The sequence below is a fragment of the Rhamphochromis sp. 'chilingali' genome (assembly GCF_963969265.1).
Source record: "Rhamphochromis sp. 'chilingali' genome assembly, chromosome: 8".
NCBI lineage: Eukaryota > Metazoa > Chordata > Actinopteri > Cichliformes > Cichlidae > Rhamphochromis > Rhamphochromis sp. 'chilingali'.
In genome coordinates, this window is record NC_137935.1 from 11,147,338 (window position 1) to 11,166,793 (window position 19,456).

A 19,456-nucleotide genomic window follows, 5' to 3' on the forward strand; every position below is an offset into this window, starting at 1 on the left:
GACCTGTTTCCAAACAGCTCCAGTCTGACTCACACTGACTGCAATCACACAGACAGACCGATTGCAAAGGTTGCTGTTTAATTTATGAGCACAGGCATATTTCAATCAATCAGTCAGTCCGAATCTAAGAAGTGAGTGTGAATTCTGTGTCTGTAGCCAGCAGTGGATTTACAAATTTCTGATTCATTGCAAACAGATTGCATGCAATTGACCGCTTAACCTCAACTGACTGCAAGTGGTCGCAGACCTCGTCCCTATTCTTAAAGGAGCTATTTCAAAGGCAATGAATGAGATCACAAGCTCACTGGACCCGTACTTTCAGATCAGAATTAATTGGACAGTTTATTGACATGTAGTTACATAATCAGGTGAACACTGTTAGCACTTTATTTTATGACAGATTAAGAAGAACGAAAAGGTTGATTCTGTTCATCTGGACGTAGCGTTTTCAATGGGAGAAACGTTTCGTCACTCATCCAAGTGACTTCTTCAGTCTCAGCTGACTGCAGGTTTCCCCAACCTTGTAAACAGTACATTTGCACAATAATTGAAACCAGCCCACTGAATGAGCAATGGCCTGTGAGGTCAGTTCCTTGATCATTACTATGCTTTTCAGAGATAGTCTTTCCCTTTTCACGTAAATGGCCTCCTTAACTCCGCGCTCAAACTAGCGATCCTCTCTGTCCTCTGTGTACATCCTCATCATTGAAAGAGGGTCCACTGGCCTGTAGGTGTAAATAGACTGCAGAGTCCTGGTCTGATGAGGTAGCTCTTCTGTGTTGTGCCATCCGCTTCACGAGAGATTGTTTGGTTTCCCTGATGTATAAATCCTGGCAATCCTCCTGGCACTTAACGGCGTACACTATGTTACTCTGATTGTGTCTGGGGACCCGATCCTTGGGGTGGACGACTTTTTGGGCCCAGCCTGTTTTGGGGTTTAAAAGCCACAGAGACTGTGTTTAGAAAAAATGCGTCTCAGCTGTTCCGATATTCCTGACACATAGGTGATCACTATGGATTTTTGCTTAGGCAGCAGTTGTTCTTCTCTCCTGGATCGGCTGGAGGTTTCTTTAGGTGCCTTCCCAGCTTTGACAATGTCCAGCTGGGACAACCACATTTACTCAGGGCCTTCTTGTTGGGGAAACCTGCAGTCAGCTGAGACTGAAGAAGTCACTTGGATGAGTGACGAAGCGTTTCTCCCACTGAGAACACTACGTCCAGATGGACAGAATCAACCTTTTGGGATTTACGTACCTGGATGATTGAGCATGCATCAAGACATTAAGAACTGTTGAACTTGCATTTGTTATCTTTTAACAAGAATTTTCAATATGAGCTCCAAACTTGATGCAAGTGAAATAAGCCATAATTAGACTAAAAAAAGCTAAAGAAACCTTTAAACTTTTGGTGTAGCCAACATACTGCAACATTTTTGTGAAACTACTGAATTAAAGCTGAAAGTCTGCATGCCCATCACATCTCAATCGGACTTAACTGTAAGGTTTGCAAGGCTATTGTACTAGTCTTGTGTCTTACTGACAGGCTTTAATTTGATAAGGGAAACCTCTATGCAAGATAATTAAAGTAAAAGAATTTAAAATCCTTTGCAAAAACAGAATCCCAGGACACAACTGAGTGCAATAATGGTGGTTTTTATTGCAAACAAAGGAACATAATACAATCTATCAAACTTCCATCTCCGATTCATGTGAGACATCAATCATTCAAATGACAATGTACAAAATAATTGGTCACAAACTCTCAAGAACAAATACAAAATGCAGTGAAAACAGGATCGCCGCCTATGTTATCATGAGACAAGCTCCTCAATGCTCGAAAGATAAACTAATACTCAGAAAATTACAGACCTCATACAAAAAATAAGATTCTTCAATAATAATAATAATAATGATAAAAAAAGCCAGCATATTTACAGGACAATAATATTTTCTATGAATCTGGCTTGACTAAATTCCCAGTGAAACTTTGCTTATTGCAATTCTCTCAGTAACCAACTTGTTACATGTGTCCTTCTTTTAAAACGTATAAGGCATGACAATCAACCTTTTGTCAACTCTAATGCTTTGATAACAGCAAATCTTAAATATGGAGATGAAATACATATTAAAGAACCAGTCGGTCCTCCTCTTTAATGATATTAATAGTTTTAAGTTCCTAAGCTTGTGCATTGCTCAGCCCATTTAAGGCACCAACTATTCAGTAGGGGAATCCAGAACAAACTGTACACCAACATTTAAACCGAACCGAGAGAACAGCTAATCCTAAACGAAACCTAATCCCAATATGTACACGTATAGAAACATTTGTGATGAGAAATAAAAAGCAAATAGTTTCATTTACATGCAAACAACTACAAAAACAAACAAAAAAAACATTCATCACTCCAGCTCATTTTTGTCTTTCTGAGATGTAGCTGAGACTGAATAAGAAACTGAAGCAGACAGCTATGAATCATCGGCCATAGAAAAAAAAAAAAGAAACAAAACGCACATGCAGACATGGACGTGCTATATATCAGAGAGCCCGGGCACTTCTGTCGCCGAGTGTGATGACGGGGGGAAAAAAATAAAAGTTAATTAAAAAGCCTGAAGTCTGAGGCAAGGACTGCTCCTTGAATGTGGGCTGCAGTGGCAGATGTGTGGCGGGCGGGTGTGTGTGTTTTGGCGATGAGAGTGAGAGCGAGCTGAAGAGATTAAAGTAGTTTATTCTCAGCTTCTAAACCTTCAACCAAAGCTCTGGCATGCGAAATCAAGGGCGGAGAAATATTTTTGGTTTTTTTAAGTGCGTCCAAAATCTATTAAACCTCATAATAATAAATACACCTGACCTCCTGTCCTGATCTGACTTTAATACATATTCATAGACTTTTCTCTAGCTGTAACACACAAGCTGACTAAAGTGGTGCGTTTCCAAAAGGGTACGTTTTCCCATTCATGCGAGACTTAGCATAGGTCACTTTGATTCATGTATCATTCCTGAGGAAACAAATGGCTGAGGTCAAATCAAGCAGGAACAGATGAGATCACTGATGATGTCGACTTTTTAGCTTTAACTTAATATTCCTGGGGTTTGTTCCAAGTTTTTTGTTGTTTGTAGGAAAAAAGAAGAAAATATATATATTTCCCTTGGGGAGCCATTGCAGAGACAGCTTTAACCTACATGGTTCTGATTTTTTCATTCATGGATTAAGTTTCCCGTTTCCATGATTGCTGCGTATCCTCGGAGGAGCCAAACCCCAGCATTAGGGCCTGTACAGTAGTGACGTCAACTGCTCGCGACGTTTCCAAGCTACTCAAACAATCACACTTTAAACAAACACATCCAATCTGAAACTGAAGGATCAGTTTATTAGTACTCCTTCTCCATTTGTTGCTTATTTACAATAATGAATCACGACACTAGAGTGTCGAGCGGGAGCAGTGAAACTGTTGGTGGTTTATGGAGCCGCGTAATGTTAGATGATGACAGCCGTTACAGTCACATCTGGTATTTATAACACATTACTTTGAAGTGAAGTTTAAAAAAAAAAAACCCTATTGGTGTTGGTCTTACCGACAGAAATCCGAGGATAGTGAGGAGGGAAAATGGAAAAGACAGCATCACAGCCTGTTATCATGGCTAAGTGGGGAAGGCCAAGGCCCGGGTGGCTTCTTTTGATGTTTGCTCACAACTGTAATAACAGAGTTGTGCTTTTCACTGCATGAATGTGACTGAATTAACACATTTCTCCACTGAGTAAAATGAGTAAGTTAATATCAAAGCAAATGTTTTAATTCTACTTAGGGTCTGTGCTTTTTCTGGATTAGCCATTCGAAGTAGCTACATTCACTGATTATAGTTTTTAATTAGTCTGCTATTACTGTGCTGCTAACCTAAAGTGTCAAACATTTTCTGCTGTCTCACATTTAAAGAAATCGTCTTCCAAAAAACCATGGCAGATAGCAATGACTGATTTTTTTTTTTCATTCGCAGTTTTATCAGATCAGGTGTTGAGTTGAGCGGTTTACTAGCCCCTTTTGCTTTGTACATAGCTGCTGTGACATCAAATCCATGGGTGTTTTCAAATCAACCAGGCCTGGCATTTTACAAACAACAACTATATAACAAAATAAAATAATTGGAGCTGAAAGTAAAACTATATCCACAAAGTGTGACTGCGCTCAGGTTTTCCATAGTATAACAAAGTTCCAGGAGATGCTGTGAAATGACAAAAGCCACAGAAGAGCTGTGCACGGGGGCAGCGTCTATGTAAAGTCAGCTTTCTTTCCTTTGGTACAATGCCTGTGTAATTCTCCCTTTTAAACACGACTTTCCCTTTCACTTACAAACATACTTTGGAAAACAAAAAACCCAAAACAAAACCATGCAATATAATTTGCTAGAAATACTGATCGCGGTCATGATAAACAGCTCGCCTGTACGAAAAGGCTGTAAGCAATCATGAGATCATTTTTTTTAATGCCACAGAATTTAATGGGAGCAGAGCTCAGTCAGTCAGGGCAATAAATACTTCACTGACAAGGCTTTGAACACCTGACATGTGACCTGCGACAAAGACAGGTAGCAAACACGAGAACGAAAAACCTCATTCACATCAGATGAAACGTCACTGTACGCTGAAGCCTCTTAAACCTACACAGATAATATCACCGAGGCGCTCCAGCATATTTGCAGCTCCTTGAAATGCCACAAAAGTGAAACGCAATCCATGTCCATGTCCTTAAGGTTTAAGTGGTTAAAATCAAGGCAGAGCAGTATTGTTCAAAGAGCTCATTGTGAGACTGAGCTGAGAAATGTTCTTTTATCCTTTAACTGAAATGACACAGCTTTTAATGATATTTAAATCTGTCATTTGTCAAATTATTCTCAGTCAGCTGTCCATTTCTCCCCCTCCATTTGCTTGTTTCTTCAAACATACCACTCCCTGCGTGAAATCACAGATCCGTCCATGTGGGACACGTAGTCGCTGTCTGTACCATTGTCATAGCAGTCCTCCGGGAGATAGGGGGAGCCGTTGTTGACTATGGGGCTGTGCACAGGAGGCCCGCAGGGGTGCATGTTTTGGCTGTTGTAGTGATCTGGGTAGTAGTTTCCCTCCTTGAAACCCCTGTTGGCATCTCCCCTGTCGACCCAGTCGTCCCTGTCTTTGCGCTCAGGTGTGTAGTCGGGGTAAATGATATCCCCACCCAATTTGGGTTTCAGATCCTGGCTACCTTTGCTCGTTTTGTCCCCGTAGACCTCTTGCAGCTCGTGCGGCTGCAGCACGTCCAGCTGAGATTCCTTCTGCATGTCGGAGGGTCCCAAATACTGTTTGGTGTAGTAGTCCCCTCTGAAGGTTCGACGTTGGTGCATATAGCAAGCCCCGCCAAGGATCAGCAAGAGGATCAGGAAGAGAACTCCTCCCACTGCCCCACCAACTATAGTACCCAGGCTGCTGTCGTGTAAGGACGCCAAGGTGGGGGAGGTGAACGGGGCTGTCCGCCGGTCCACAGCAGTGCCGGTTCCAGGGGTGTCGTGGAGGACAGAGGCAGTGGTGCTGGCGGCTGCGGTGGTGGGGGGAGGATCTGCAGAGCAAATGTGATGAAATGATTTAAACCAGAGAGGAAAGACAGCAGATGGAGAGACAAATCATAAAACTGAAAGGAAGAAAGACTACACTTTATGTTCTGTAACAAAGCAAGTGCGAATGGTTTTTAGATCAATTTATACCAACACTGCACAGACACATGCCTCTCTTGAGAGAGAGAGAGAGAGAGAGAGCGAGAGAGAGCCTGCTGAAAGCTGTGCTGTAGAGCAAAACGGGGGGAAATAAGCAGGGCAGAAAGAGGTTAAGTGTTAAATGTCAATGTGTGCGTGAACATGACAGTGAGACGGAGAGGGATCGGAGCACGTGCACTCCTACGCATCAGAGAAAGTGTGATTAGCTCTCCCCTCTTTTTTCCCCTCTAAACTCTGCTGTGGGGAAGTCATGTGAGAAGCTGAAACACTGATCGATGTGCGGTTCCTGCATCTGATTTGCTCTCTGCTACAGCTGCAGAGGAAAGGGCTGCCTGGAGCTCAAGGTCAGGATAAGTGCTTCCATGATGACCTCCAGCTTCTGAAACGAAGAGCAGTCTGACACTCCTTGTCGATCAGTGCGCAGGCAGATCAAAGGCCCGACTACAAAGCAATATGACTCGCACTAATAAAAGGTCTGCATCACCAGGAGGTTCTTAAGTACTAGTTATCAAAATCTGAATCCCCATAGAGCTATAATGATTTCCATGATTTGGTAACTGAGTAAGAATCTAATTACCTACAATTACACACAGTGTGTGAGCCTGAAGGATCAGGAGTAAAGCAAAAGCAGGAGAGAGGAAAAGGAAGACAGATCAAGGTTGGAGAACCGATATACTGGCAATCACTTCCTTCATCAGTCACCATCAATCCCACCCTGCAGCGGCACATTTTAACCCCACGCAGATTACAAGCGTCTGCAACTATGTAGCTGATCATTTGAGAGACGAGCGGCCAAAAACCACAAGGCTGCGTACGCAACTGGGAATGTGAAACAGCTACACCAAACAGCTCCGGGGAGGGTGAGGGTGTGGGGAGGAAATATCACTGAGCTCAACCCAACTATCTCTACAGGACAGAGAGGCAAGGGGCCGCATGTCCAAGTTGTAATATCTGACAAGAGAAGCAAGATAATTGCTCAGCGCAAGTCCATCTCGGACAGGATGTCAGCTGTGCTTTTGTTTGGAGCGGGACTCCAAACCAGGACTGTACGCAGATGGAGCTTGACAGACTTTTTTGGGACATCTCCAGCTCACTCCTTTCGACAATGGGAAACCAAAAAGACTGCGTGTGTTAGAGGAATACGTGGCCAAAAGCAGCAGTAGCTTTGTTTGGAATAGGATTAAAAGAAGGAGAGGAGAAATGAAAATAAAATGATGTAGAGTTCTCAGGATCCGCACCCTGATGGCAGACGGGGGCAGTTCAGTGAGCTGCATGTTTTATGACAAGAATTGTATCAATGGATCTACAACATTCAACAAATCCAACTGCAGGGAAACCCCAGTATACAATTAAGAGATTTTCTCTACTTGATAGTCTCATTTCTGAAGTGCTCAATTAAACTAATTCGATCATAATTTGTGCAACTGCAGCTGTAAAAAAAACAACAACTCCTCAATAACATATTTCATGGTGTACAAAAACAAACTTGTGTGTACTGCAAATCTGCAAGCACAATTCACTAGGTCCTGCTGTGAAACTTGACCTCAAACAAAACACAGAGAAAGGCTACATGAGTGCGTACTCTGCTGAGCAAGCAGGGGTAAACACCCGCTTCCTTATCTGAAACATCTAATGTTGCCAAAGCCACAACACTGGAAACGTTTGGTACTGATACTCTATCTGCACCCCGTGCTCCTCTGTTGCCAGGAATGTGTGGAAGCGGATCAGGGCAGGGGCATTTATACGTATATAAAGACCTAGCTCTGCTAAAAGTGTTGATATGGGCCCTGATTTAAAAAAGAATTTAATCCTACATGAGAAAAGCATGAAAAATGCAAAAAGGCAGTTATTCATTTTAGTTTCAGAGTGAGTAAGCTCTCAAGATTTCCTGAGATGACATCAGGATTTTCACTCTAATCTGATTGCAGGGGCTAAGCTGACCCCTCTTGGTTTTAATACAATGGCTGTTTTGATTTATTTTTAGGGACCTTCCTGGCAACTAATTTACTAGTTGTCTAAATTAGTCAAACAACTTTTCTTGTGAAAACCCTGGAGATGGTTAAACAACAAAACCAAAAAAAGAAAAAAAAAACAACAACAACAAGAGAGCTGTTAAATAGCTAGAGAGAGAGAAAAGGGAGAAAAAATACCTTGTACCCAGATGTTCACAACCTGACTGCTGGTACCGATGTCATTCGTCACTTCGCAGTGATAGACTCCAGAATCATTGCGCTCCAATGGCCGAGTGAAAGCAAGGCTATTGTTTGAGATCTCAACACCCTCAGGCATCAAGCCATCCAACCTGTACACAAATTAAACATGACAGACAGACATTTCAGCGTGCTGTACAACAGAGAAAAAAGCCTGCAGGACTGGAAAAAAAAACATCACTACTTCATATTTAAGATAAATCATTTTCGATGTACAACTGAAAAAGGCTATTCAAGACTTGCGATGACATCACTGCGCTGTTGGTCCAGTTTTCCTGGTGCAACTATTATAAGATCACATGATAATCTGAGCTGCCTGCTCTGCCATCAGTTGAGAGGAAAAAGCTTTCTGCATGAACACAAGGTCTGGCCCAAAAGAGGTTGGCTGTCTAGACTTTACTGAGGCTGTCAGCCCAAATGAGAGCATAGTCCTTGTTTTCAAAGCAAGATGATGACAAAGAGATGCCAATAGGCCAGCGCTGCTCTGATGCATGAACTGTTTGGAATCTTTTTATTTATAGCAGGGAGTCTTCCCGATGGGCGCAGCAGTGCATTCGACAGCTCCAGTGTCCAGGCCCGAAAGTTATGCTGGAGGTAATTTATAGACTGAGGCTTCTTCACTTCATTGCTTCACTGAGGTTTGTTTAAACCCATCTTAGATATATGCAAATGAACCAAACAACAGCTGATCAGTCCCGTCGTAATTGCTAATGAAGCGTCCCTTGAGCCCGGTATTGGACGAGCTACTGATCAACTAAGCTAACACACAAGTTTCAGGGTACTTCCGTGTGAGTGAGATTTTACTTGATGACCCATAGAGAGTATTTACCCCTGGCTTCTATTATTTACATTCTTCAGTAGTGCAGATCATGAATATAAACTCCCGACTGCTTTAAGACAACAAAAGATTTTTCTCGGGTTTATGAGTTGACAAGTGCGTCGCTTTTACAGCACTCAAACTCTACTCAGCGCTGCAAAGGTTACAACAGCTGAGTCTAAGCAGTACCTGGCCTTGAATTCCTTAAGTCCAAATTTAGATCTATAGCTGGTGGTGCTGTGCAAACAAGATAACTCAGATGAAATGATTAATGCATTCTGTTTTGCAATAATGCTCTTGGATTGCCTTCAGCACTTTCCTTTCCAAATTAATCCCCTGCCTGGGTACTGCAGATTTAGTTTATTCCACATTTAGTCAGTTTATCCATTTGAATTACAACTGAAAGAACTTGTAAGCTTTTCACAGTTTGCAAGTAACTGTGTTAATTATTGAGCTATTTGACTGACCAGTATAATAATGTGTGTGAGAGATATAATGCATTTTTTGTATTTCACATATCAGAGACTGTTGAGGCATACTGACCTGGTCCATGTGAACTGACGCGCAGCTGGGTTGGCCTTGGCTTCACAGTTTAATTTCACATTTGCTTGGCCAGCGTACCAATTTTTGCTAATTCCCATGATGGATACCGCTGGTGCAACTGTAAAACAAAATACAATAAAAAATCTTTAAAAATCACAATTTTACTGTACTTTTTTTAACCTCCTCCTGCAGTCGGGTTGGTCACACTGACCATCATTTATTCTCTTTTTTTCTTTTTCAAGTTAAAAGACTTGGACTTCACAATCAGTCATTGTGATCCCTGCAGCTTGATGACAAATGAGCTTTTCCGGAGGAAACAAAGCACGTATTATAAAGCACAGCAGCACATGACGACAAAGAAAAGGCTTTGCAGGACTGTAACAGGGCACAGGATCTGTTGGTGAAAGCGAGCCAAGCGAACAAACAAATGATCCTGGGTTGGTGGAAAGTTCGAAAATGACAGACTCAGACAGCAGATGAACTGCAGCTAATAATACACTCTACTGCGTCGCCACGACAAAGGGGAAAAAAAAAAAAAAATCAAGGAAGACGGGAGGATGCCTAAATGAAGCCCAGCACATGCCACTGTAATAAAACATGGCAAACACTGTCTTAGATATCCAATTTTTCATTTTGATTTCTCTGGAGGATAAATGAGGAACTCATTATTTCGCACAAGAAGATGTCTTGGCCCACAATGTCCGCTGACCCTTTTCACACGGTTCAACGTTGAAATTGTGCTTCTTTTGCACTTAGAATCCCTTGCCTCTGCACTTGGTGTGATTTATTGAGCTGGGAAGCTCCTTTCTTCCCATATTAACCTTGATTTTTCTGCGTCTCCATCCGCTGCCCCCAGCAGCCCGAGTCTGCTACTTGAATTCCTGCTGAGGTCTGATCAATATTTCATAAAACACCTTCATTAGCCTGCACTCACACAGTCCAAACACAGAGTAACGTTACTGCTCGCCAAGGAAGTATGCATCAATGATTAGAACATTAAGACGACTCCTAAATTGCTCTTTTATAGGCGAGGAAGAAACATTTACTGAGCATGCTCATTGCAAATCAAGGCAGCAGCACGGGTTAATATTGATAAAATACACTGGTTGTTTTAGGGCTAAAAATATAGTGTTATAATAATGATGATTATTTTGTTCTATATTGTAAAAGCATTTCAGTGCAGTGGCTGCAGGATTATATTTGACACTTTTACCTCTACATACATTTTCAGCTGTGTTTGAGACTTGTTTTGTTTTAAAGACAGCTGATTTTTTAAAGTGATGATTAATAATTTTATTTATCTGTATTAGCAGCCTCAGTGTTGACATTAAAAACAAGGATGCAAAGATTTGATATGTGCATGCCAGATCAAAGTGGTAGATGTATCTCAGTATCAGCAACTAGTGTGAGAGATAACATAGCACGAAGGAAGCTATCAGCACTTTGGAGGGATTTCACACAGCTATACCAGCAGCTTTTCTTTATGTGTTGGGAGAATTTTTTTTTACTTAACTGAAATCTATGGTCATGTGAGTTGACACAACAGTGTTTTAGCGCCTCTTCCTCTTCCTTTAAACGTATTATGTTGAGTGATAGAGAAATTACACAAGGAGGACATTGGCTGAGTGTAATGCTTGTTCAGTAGATTTTATCGCTTTTATGGTAACATAATGTGTTGTACACAACTTTACTAATATTATTTCACTTCAGCTGACTCTTGGAAGCTCATGACATGTGTATGGTTTTGTGGCTGTAAATGACAGCAGCCTAAACATTCTCTCAGAGCTAAGACAAGACTATGATAATGTGCTTTAAATTTACCTTGAGCCTGTTTTTATCTGTTATTTTACTAATTAATACAGAATCAGTACATTTTATTAACTGCTACATTTTATTTAAACAAAGTTAGAAAACCAATGTTAATTTAAGCCTGCAAGGATGATTCCTTGGCTCTTCCTCAGCAGGAATACAGCCAATTAATTCAACACTGGTATTACAGCCACACTGTGTATCTGCAGTTAGCCAAAACTAAGGTATCTATATTGGAAGGTCTTATGTTTCATTACTTACACTGGACATTTAGCATGTAGGGTATACGAAACTCTGTCTGCAGGGCTGGGTGTCTCACCACACAGGTGAGTGTCTTCCCCTGGGCGGAGCTCCGTGGCTGCCACATGTAGCGCACATGTACGGTGGTGATGCCGTTTGCCTCATTCTGACTCTGCTTCTCAGATCGCCCGTACAGCTCCGTCTCCCAGAAAACCTCGGCTTCAGGAAGACCACGCTCTGCAATGCAGGTGGCCACCAGTGACTCATTGCCACCGTCCAGCAGAGCTGTGGGGCCTGCGGACACGTACACTTTTGGCTCCACTGTGTAAAGGGAGAGTGAAGAGAAGGAGGAGGGGGAAGAAATGACAGAACGGGGGAAAGATTACAAAATGAATATCGATCCCGTTGTGAACGAATATGAATAAATAATGCCCGGAGGCTTCAGTGTACTTAACTGCCAAAAGAGCACAGATTGACTTCTTCCATTTCACCTATATGCTTTAAAAATTAATGAACCACGCCATTCAATTATATGTACACATTTCTGTGGAGACTTCTTTATTGCTGTGTGTCAAAAATAAAGTATGTCTGAGTGAAGGTAATACAAAGCAGTAACCTCCATTAGTCCTGTTCTGTGAAAAGTGCATCAATACCTGAAGCAGGCATGGGACTTTGAAGAAAAACACTGTGCAGCCAACACTGTGCTGTGTTTATATTTGACTTTGTTGTACTGGAAGACGAGGAGCTGAGTTACCGTACTCTTCTCAGCACTTTAGAGGTGAAGGAATGATACACCAGCTTCCTGAGAACGACTCAATGTTTAAACGCAACAAGGATTTTCTCAACAGAGAAACAAAACAGATCCATGTGAAGGGGACATGACTAGAATTCAACTCTCTACCTGTTGTGTAGAGCAGTAAAAACTGTTTGTCTTATTCTAATCTATCACAAAATAAACATATCACAAACCATTGCCTTATTCTTTGTCCCGCAGTGCACAATCTGAACCGTCTCCCCCCTAGCTGCCTCTTTTAAATGAAGACTAACAGCTGTTCCACTTACTACAGTGGTGACAGTTTTAAAGGTGGTGCACGGGGGCAAGCGCTGCAAGTCGAGACCATCATCTTTAAGACACCTCAGACAGGCAGGAGTTCCAACAACAAATTCAAATAACTACCGGCACCGCCTTTTTCCAAAAATAACCTGGCGTCTCCTGTCCCGGGGTGGGGACGCTGCTCTTAGTCCTCTACCTCACATTATTCACTCCCTCCTCCCTGCCCCTCCTTGCAGGCCTCTGACTATAAACAGTAGCAGCTCTGTGTTCGGACGCGAGCTGGCTGAAGCATCAGAATACCTAAATCAGTCAGGGGTGTTAATTTGAAGTTGCTGTCAAAAAGGGAGGGGGACGCTTTGGATGAGTTGAAATCTGTTGGGGGAAAGGGTAACGATTTCCCTTCAGCAATCTGGCTGCTCTGGCCCTTTCCTGTCCACAAATGCAGACTAAACGCTGAGTGGAAAGCTCTATAAAGAAAAGGTTTAAAAGCATGGTCAATGGCCATGCACTTAAACACTGGAACATTTTTACGGTAAAATCTAGCATAAAAAAATAATAATTAGAAATATTAACTGTTTGAAGCAGTAGTTCGGGTATGGCAACAGACTGGAAAAAGCCATCTCTTTGCTGGGCTCTTTTCTCAAGAACAGAGTTGCAATTTGGGCCATATGAACAGTCAGAGGAGCTTAAACCTCTAAAGAGTTATCAGCAGGACCATTTATTAGTACACACTTACATCTTGCCAGTAATTTAGTGTGTTTTGTTTAAAAGACAGCCAATTATTTTTTCAGTAGTTTTCCTTTTGCCCTGCAAGTATCTGAAAACAATGGGTCATGTGTCAAAATTTCCTCCTTTGGTTCTTTCCGATTGTTTAATGTCGAGGACTTTTGGCTCACATAGCAAAGAACATTTCCTGTTGAACTGTTCCTTAAAAGCTTTGGCCCTTTTTATGAGTTGCTGTTGACACAAAGATAAAATGAAAGAACGTGAGAAAGCTAATACAATTATTGAGATTGTGCCTCACAGTACTGATACTATTCATAGCAAGTTTTGCATCACGATTGTGTGAGGTTTGAAATTAACCTGACGTCTCTTGCACCTGTTGATCATTATGAAGTTTGTCGTGACTTTGGTGCATTATTCATGGGCTTGAAAGTATCATTGATTTACTTTAGTCCACTTGAAAGGAACGAAAACGCAGTCGTCTGTCTTCGCATAAACCTCAGAGTATAAACAGGAATCAAAACTGGGAATCTTAAGTTAACTTACAAACTGAAGCTGAAACTAAAACAACTTTGATTTACACTGGAAAACCAATATTATGTACACAATCGTATGCTGGAATAACCATGACGTTTTCTCCAGAAACCTTTGTTTTATTCAGAAATTCTTGTTTGCTGTGGTTGTTGTTCACATTGGACTTGTGACAGTGGGGCTGCATGATCAAAAGAGTGGCGGAGGAAACTGTAAAAGTCACCTCTAAACAAAGCAGAGATGAGGAAGGCACTCCTCTCTGAACCTGCTGACATTTGGTGTTGTAATCGTGATGTGCCTTCTCACAGAGAAATACCCTGTGAGATAATCTACATTCCACTTGACATGTATCATACTGCAAAGAATATACACCACACCCTAATTACATCTGAAATGTAAAGTAGGACTAAGGATGTGCTTTTGTGTTTGAGTGTGGATATATGCATCCATATAAGACCCACCCACCCCCCCAAAAAACAAAAACAAAATATGCAAGAAGGTGTTCAGGGAAGACAGAAAGCTGTAACTGAACCCTGTGAGGTTCTAGACACCGTGGCTGTCACAGCAGCACTTAATGTACCGCTCATTAGACATCAGAGTCTCCTTCAGTCTCTGGAGGATGATGAGAACCTGCTGCTGCCTACACTGCAATCTCCTCCTCTCAGCAACGGCACCAATTTAGGGCTTGAAACATACGCTGACCACAGGGAAAGTTCAGTGTTTCTGCTCCTCTGGAAAGTGAGGCTACAGTGAGAAACTTCTATGTAAAGGAACGTATGCTGCTTTCAATGTATGCTTTGTGTTTGGATAAAATAAGAACATACTAATGGGAAAACCCATTAAAATATAATACGGCTTTGTTTTGTTTATTTTATTTGGAAGCTCAGAAGGGATCCACAGGTAGTTTTCATTTTTAGTTTAGTGACCTGGCAAATAACCTTGCTTTGATTATCACTTAAGGACATAATGGACAAATGGTTAAAGGAGAGAAAACTATCAACAATCGTCACAGCCTTGAGGGAAAGAGGTGCAGACTGTAGTTGTAATCCAGCTTAGCAAAACGCAACTAAATGTCATGAGAGTCACCCTGTGTCACACCCTACAATTAAACTGTTGTTGCAAGCAACTAAGTTGCATTGAGCTGGGACACTCTGAACTTGCTGCATTATATTTATGTGCTTGCTGAATGAGAAGGTTTCCGTTTTGTGTCTTGCATGTAGGGCCTAAGTGACTTTACAGAGGATGCCATGGAAACTCTGTGAAACATTTGGATATAATGTTGTGAATATAAAAACAGTTACATTGGCTTTTCTTTTAAAGTAACAGTGGGGGAGGGAGATAGGTGGGACCACACCAAAGCAGCCTTTATGCAGCTTCAGATTCCTGCAGGGATTTAAATGTACATGGCATGTGTCCAGGCTGTAATTTAAACGTTAGGTTGCTTCAGGGAGCCGCTGTTTCCTCCAGGGCAGACACTGAGTGCTCACCTAGGCTTTGCTAAATCACAACAAACAATGACCTTCATTAAAAAGTGAGATTTAAGGACAATATGAAGAACCACTCAGTGAGGAAGTGAAGTGAGGAAGCAGTACTTTACCTAAAACATTAACATGGGTGGATGCTTGTGTATTGCCCAAAGGAAATGTAGCCACTTTGCAGGTGTAGGACCCGATATCCGTAAAGTCAACTCCTTCAAGGGTAATGGTGGCATCTCGTATTGAAGGGGAAACAAATGAGATACGTTTTTCATATTGTGAAGAATATGAGGTTCCAAACTCGGGATTAAATACCGCCAGGGTAATAGTGCCTGAAGGAAGACGACGCTCCCAGGAGCTCTGCGTGAAGCTGAGGCTGGGACCCACTTCTATTCGGCAGCCCAGTGTGATGTTCTTTCCCAGCACTGCATTCACTTTTTCAGGAACAACTACCTGGTTACTGCTCACACCTGCTGAGAGAAAAAACAGAGTTGGGATTCAGAAATACAAAAGACAGAGTTTCAGCTTATAATTAAAATGGGAAAAATGAATTTCTCATGACAATGTCACTTCATTGGATTAAGAGATTTTTTTTTAATTCTCTGATGTGTAGCAGTGGAAGAAAATTGTCTGGGAAGTCACATAGATTCAATTTGCGTCTCCTCATCCAGTTTTTCAGTTGTAACAACACTGATATAGATGTACTATCACCACCAGACGATATTAAATTTGAAAAACAGTAGCTGAGATGAGCTAATTCAGGAAGATTTTTTTCTGGAGGATTGTGTCAACTCTCGGAAACAGAACATCAGCATATACTCACAAGGCATGTGGTATCTAACTGCACTACAACACATTTTTTCCCCCACTTATGTGAGATGTTGGACCAATTTTCTAATGTTAGCAGTGTGCACCAAACATAATGGAGCAATATATCAGAACATTCTGAGTAGTTTTCCCAAGGTTACACTAACAGCCATTTGTTTCATTCATGTTTCTTCCTGTGGTTGAAAAGCAGAACAAATATCTTCTGGGTTCTGGGTTGCTCTTAACAAGCAACACACTCTCACCACAGGACACTCAGCCTGTCCCTTTTGCTAATTATCAGAGTACCTTTTAAACAAGCAAGAAAACAATTTACTGGAAGGAGATGAAACAAAGCAAGCCAGAGGATGGCTTCATTGCCTATTTTTATGAGGCCCTTAATTTGAATTAAGGCCCACCACAGTTTTTTTTTTAAATGCAACCCGTAAACTTGGCTTTGAACATTAATGGTAAATGGTAAATGGCCTGTATTTATATAGCGCTTTACTAGTCCCTAAGGACCCCAAAGCGCTTTACATATCCAGTCATCCACCCATTCACACACACATTCACACACTGGTGATGGCAAGCTACATTGTAGCCACAGCCACCCTGGGGCGCACTGACAGAGGCGAGGCTGCCGGACACTGGCGCCACCGGGCCCACCGGGCCCTCTGACCACCACCAGTAGGCAACGGGTGAAGTGTCTTGCCCAAGGACACAACGACCGAGACTGTCCAAGCCGGGGCTCGAACCGGCAACCTTCCGATTACAAGGCGAACTCCCAACTCTTGAGCCACGATCGCCCCATTAATGACCATCTGAATACTGTAGACAGAAAAACGAATACAGTACCACAGCAAAAAGTTACAGTTTGGTGAAATGAATGGTTGTGTCTTCACATTTGTATCATATCTGTATGTGTCAAAAGATTTATCTTGAAAAAAAGATAGATTTGACAACCTTTTAACACATATGAGGACCAATATCTATTAAAAGAGGCGTATGCTAGGATTAGCCTAGTTGTACATCACAAACCAACCATAAGTGTGTGACCACTGCCTTATGCTGATGACACCATTGTGTTTCTTACAAAATAATAGACACAAACTTTACAACAAAAAACTAACAATATACTATTTATAAGCTACATAAAAATAACCTAAACAAATAAGTTTTACAGAAGGAGCTTTCTCTGCATTTGTCTGTAATTGGTGTTACTAATAGTATGTAGTTACTGCATCTGCAAGAGTGATAGAGTTCACCAGGCTCTAGTTAACGGTAATTTCAGAAATTGGTGGGCACGAGGCTCGTTGTGTGTCACAATGAGCCTCGTGCCCACCAACATTTTCTGTCATTTTCTGTAAACACGCCTTAATCAGAAAATGACATAATCAGCACTACTTAACACTCAGCTAAGTTTCATTTGCAGCTCAGCAGGCAAATGATAGGAGTCAAAAGTTTGGCACATTGTATACAAGCGTTTTACTGATGGGTGCCCCACACATTGTGCATTGTGCATGGATGGATAATGATAATACAATGGGTGCATGCAAGAATACTATGCTGCCCCAAAGAAGAACATCAGCCTATGGAGTACAGAGTACATGTGCCAACCCTACTGTGTACAGAACTAAGAACCAAAACAAAGAAATCCTCTTTCTCCTTTTTGAATTGATCAAACCATGACACCAACAATCAGAACTGGATATTTTTATTGCCAAAGATTCTCATCCCTATCACTTTACAGATCACTGCTGACAGGCATGCGGCTGTGTTTAAACAAAACAAACAAAAACATCTAGTTTGGTGGGAATGAATGCTGTATCTTGGAAAGGTAACCTGAAATAAGTCTTAAATTGCAGGTTTCTGGCTAGTGCTCTAAATGGAAAAAAATCCTTCCTGGTTTTTTTTTTTTTCTAGAACAATCTCACCAATGAGTGATTGATTGACGCACGTTTACTCATTTTTCAGAGTCGTACAAAGACTTACAGCCCTGCTTCAGGTTGAAAAGCAGAATACATCCACCTTAAACTTTGTGAAAAAGTTGCATACATCAAACATAAAAAGGTGATTTTATTCAAAATAATCAAACAGTATTTCTTGGGTTTCTTGACATGCTTGCAGAGTAAGTTATATTTGGGAGCCATAAAGTTCCACTTTGTCCGTTGTCTCGGATGTGTATGGAGTAAAGCTTATAAAAGTGGTCCACTGGCTGGTATTTTGAGTTGCTGGCATGAATGTGAGTGGTAAGCCACAGCAATGCTATCTTGGTTTCTGAGGAATACAGCCAATGAGGCTGAGGCTCCATTACGTCCCCTGTAATTTCAGTGACTACACACATACACACACGGACAAACAGACACTGAGTTTCTCTCTTCCAAAATAAGAAATAAGTGTGTGAACATGTGTGCGAGTCGGGCATATACTTTGAATGGCTGCTCAGTCTTAAATGTATGTTGCATTGTGTTGTGAAGGTTCGTGCTGTACTGTCACATTTGGGCTTTCCTGAGTTTTTTTCTTCTTCCTCACACACATTTTCAAACCTTTCTGTGTGTGCAGACTGACCCAATACAGCTCTGCACTGCATCTAAACTTTTAACCTGAATTGTTTAGTCCAGGTGGCCTTATTTGCCATCTGCCTGAAAATGACATTTGGAAAAGTCACTCTGGGTCATTACTTCATTTCCCCACAAAAAAATTTCCCCTATAATGTGCTTTGCAGTGCATTTGTTGCCCTGTGTTTGCATTATTTCTATAGGAGTCCTCTGGATGCACTGGTGTGGGGGAGAATCAGGGTCAGAGCCACATTCTCCACTCCACAGTCATCTGAGCCATCACAACAGCTGTTTTCTTTTTTGTCACCTTACTAGTGCAACTCATTTGTTTGGCTTGACGAAAGAAAAAAAGACAAATGCTTGACAGAGAGATCAAGACCTACAACGTATCTATGACAGAAACAAGAATGTAGATGGCAGGCTGATAAAACCCCCTCCTGCAGCACACTTACATACTTGGCATGCGTGACATTGTACTGATGTATGCAGACACGTGTCTCTAACCCAACTTCTCTTCAATATGCTCCACATTCTGCTGCTACCTGACACGACACCCCAACTGCTACTGTAGGTAGTTTATCTGACTCGTGTCAGTTTTCAGGCCAGTCAAAGCACACAAAGAAACTAAACTCCATCTATACCATGCTCTGTTTGTTTTGCAGTAGGCATTTGAAAATAAGAGGGAACGGGGTGGTGGTGGCAGTGCGTGTGTGGGGGAGGTGTTTAAAGAGGACTCCACCCTTACCATTAGGGGAGTAGAGACAGATGGCCTCTGCATGGGATACCTACAGCCAGGAGGAGAGTGGGGAAACTTGGCACTGCTAGCTGCAACCATGAAAAACACAACCAATGCTCACAAACTAGAGCGCTGTGATAAATTGTCTAAAATACGGCAGGCAACTAAATGTAAGCAATGTGTTAAAAAACAGTGTTATACAGTTTAAATCAAGAAA

The 19,456-nt window shown here is 41.7% G+C and overlaps 1 protein-coding gene across 2 annotated transcripts in view; it reads right to left on the reverse strand.

Annotated features, from left to right (window-relative positions):
- Window positions 1-1,643: 1,643 nt before the first annotated feature.
- The window catches only part of nectin3a (nectin cell adhesion molecule 3a), a 38,326-nt gene continuing 20,513 nt past the window's right edge, over window positions 1,644-19,456 (reverse strand). The window contains exons 2-6 of one of the 2 annotated variants that reach the window (XM_080888439.1): window positions 15,264-15,611; window positions 11,380-11,679; window positions 9,310-9,427; window positions 7,890-8,041; window positions 1,644-5,585 (exon numbers count right to left, since the gene is read on the reverse strand). In XM_080888439.1, the coding sequence (XP_080744565.1) occupies window positions 4,930-5,585; window positions 7,890-8,041; window positions 9,310-9,427; window positions 11,380-11,679; window positions 15,264-15,611 (1,574 nt within the window). In that variant the 3' untranslated portion in view covers window positions 1,644-4,929. Of the gene's footprint in view, window positions 5,586-7,889; window positions 8,042-9,309; window positions 9,428-11,379; window positions 11,680-15,263; window positions 15,615-19,456 lie in introns of both variants that reach the window. The other variant, XM_080888438.1, reaches the window with a different exon arrangement.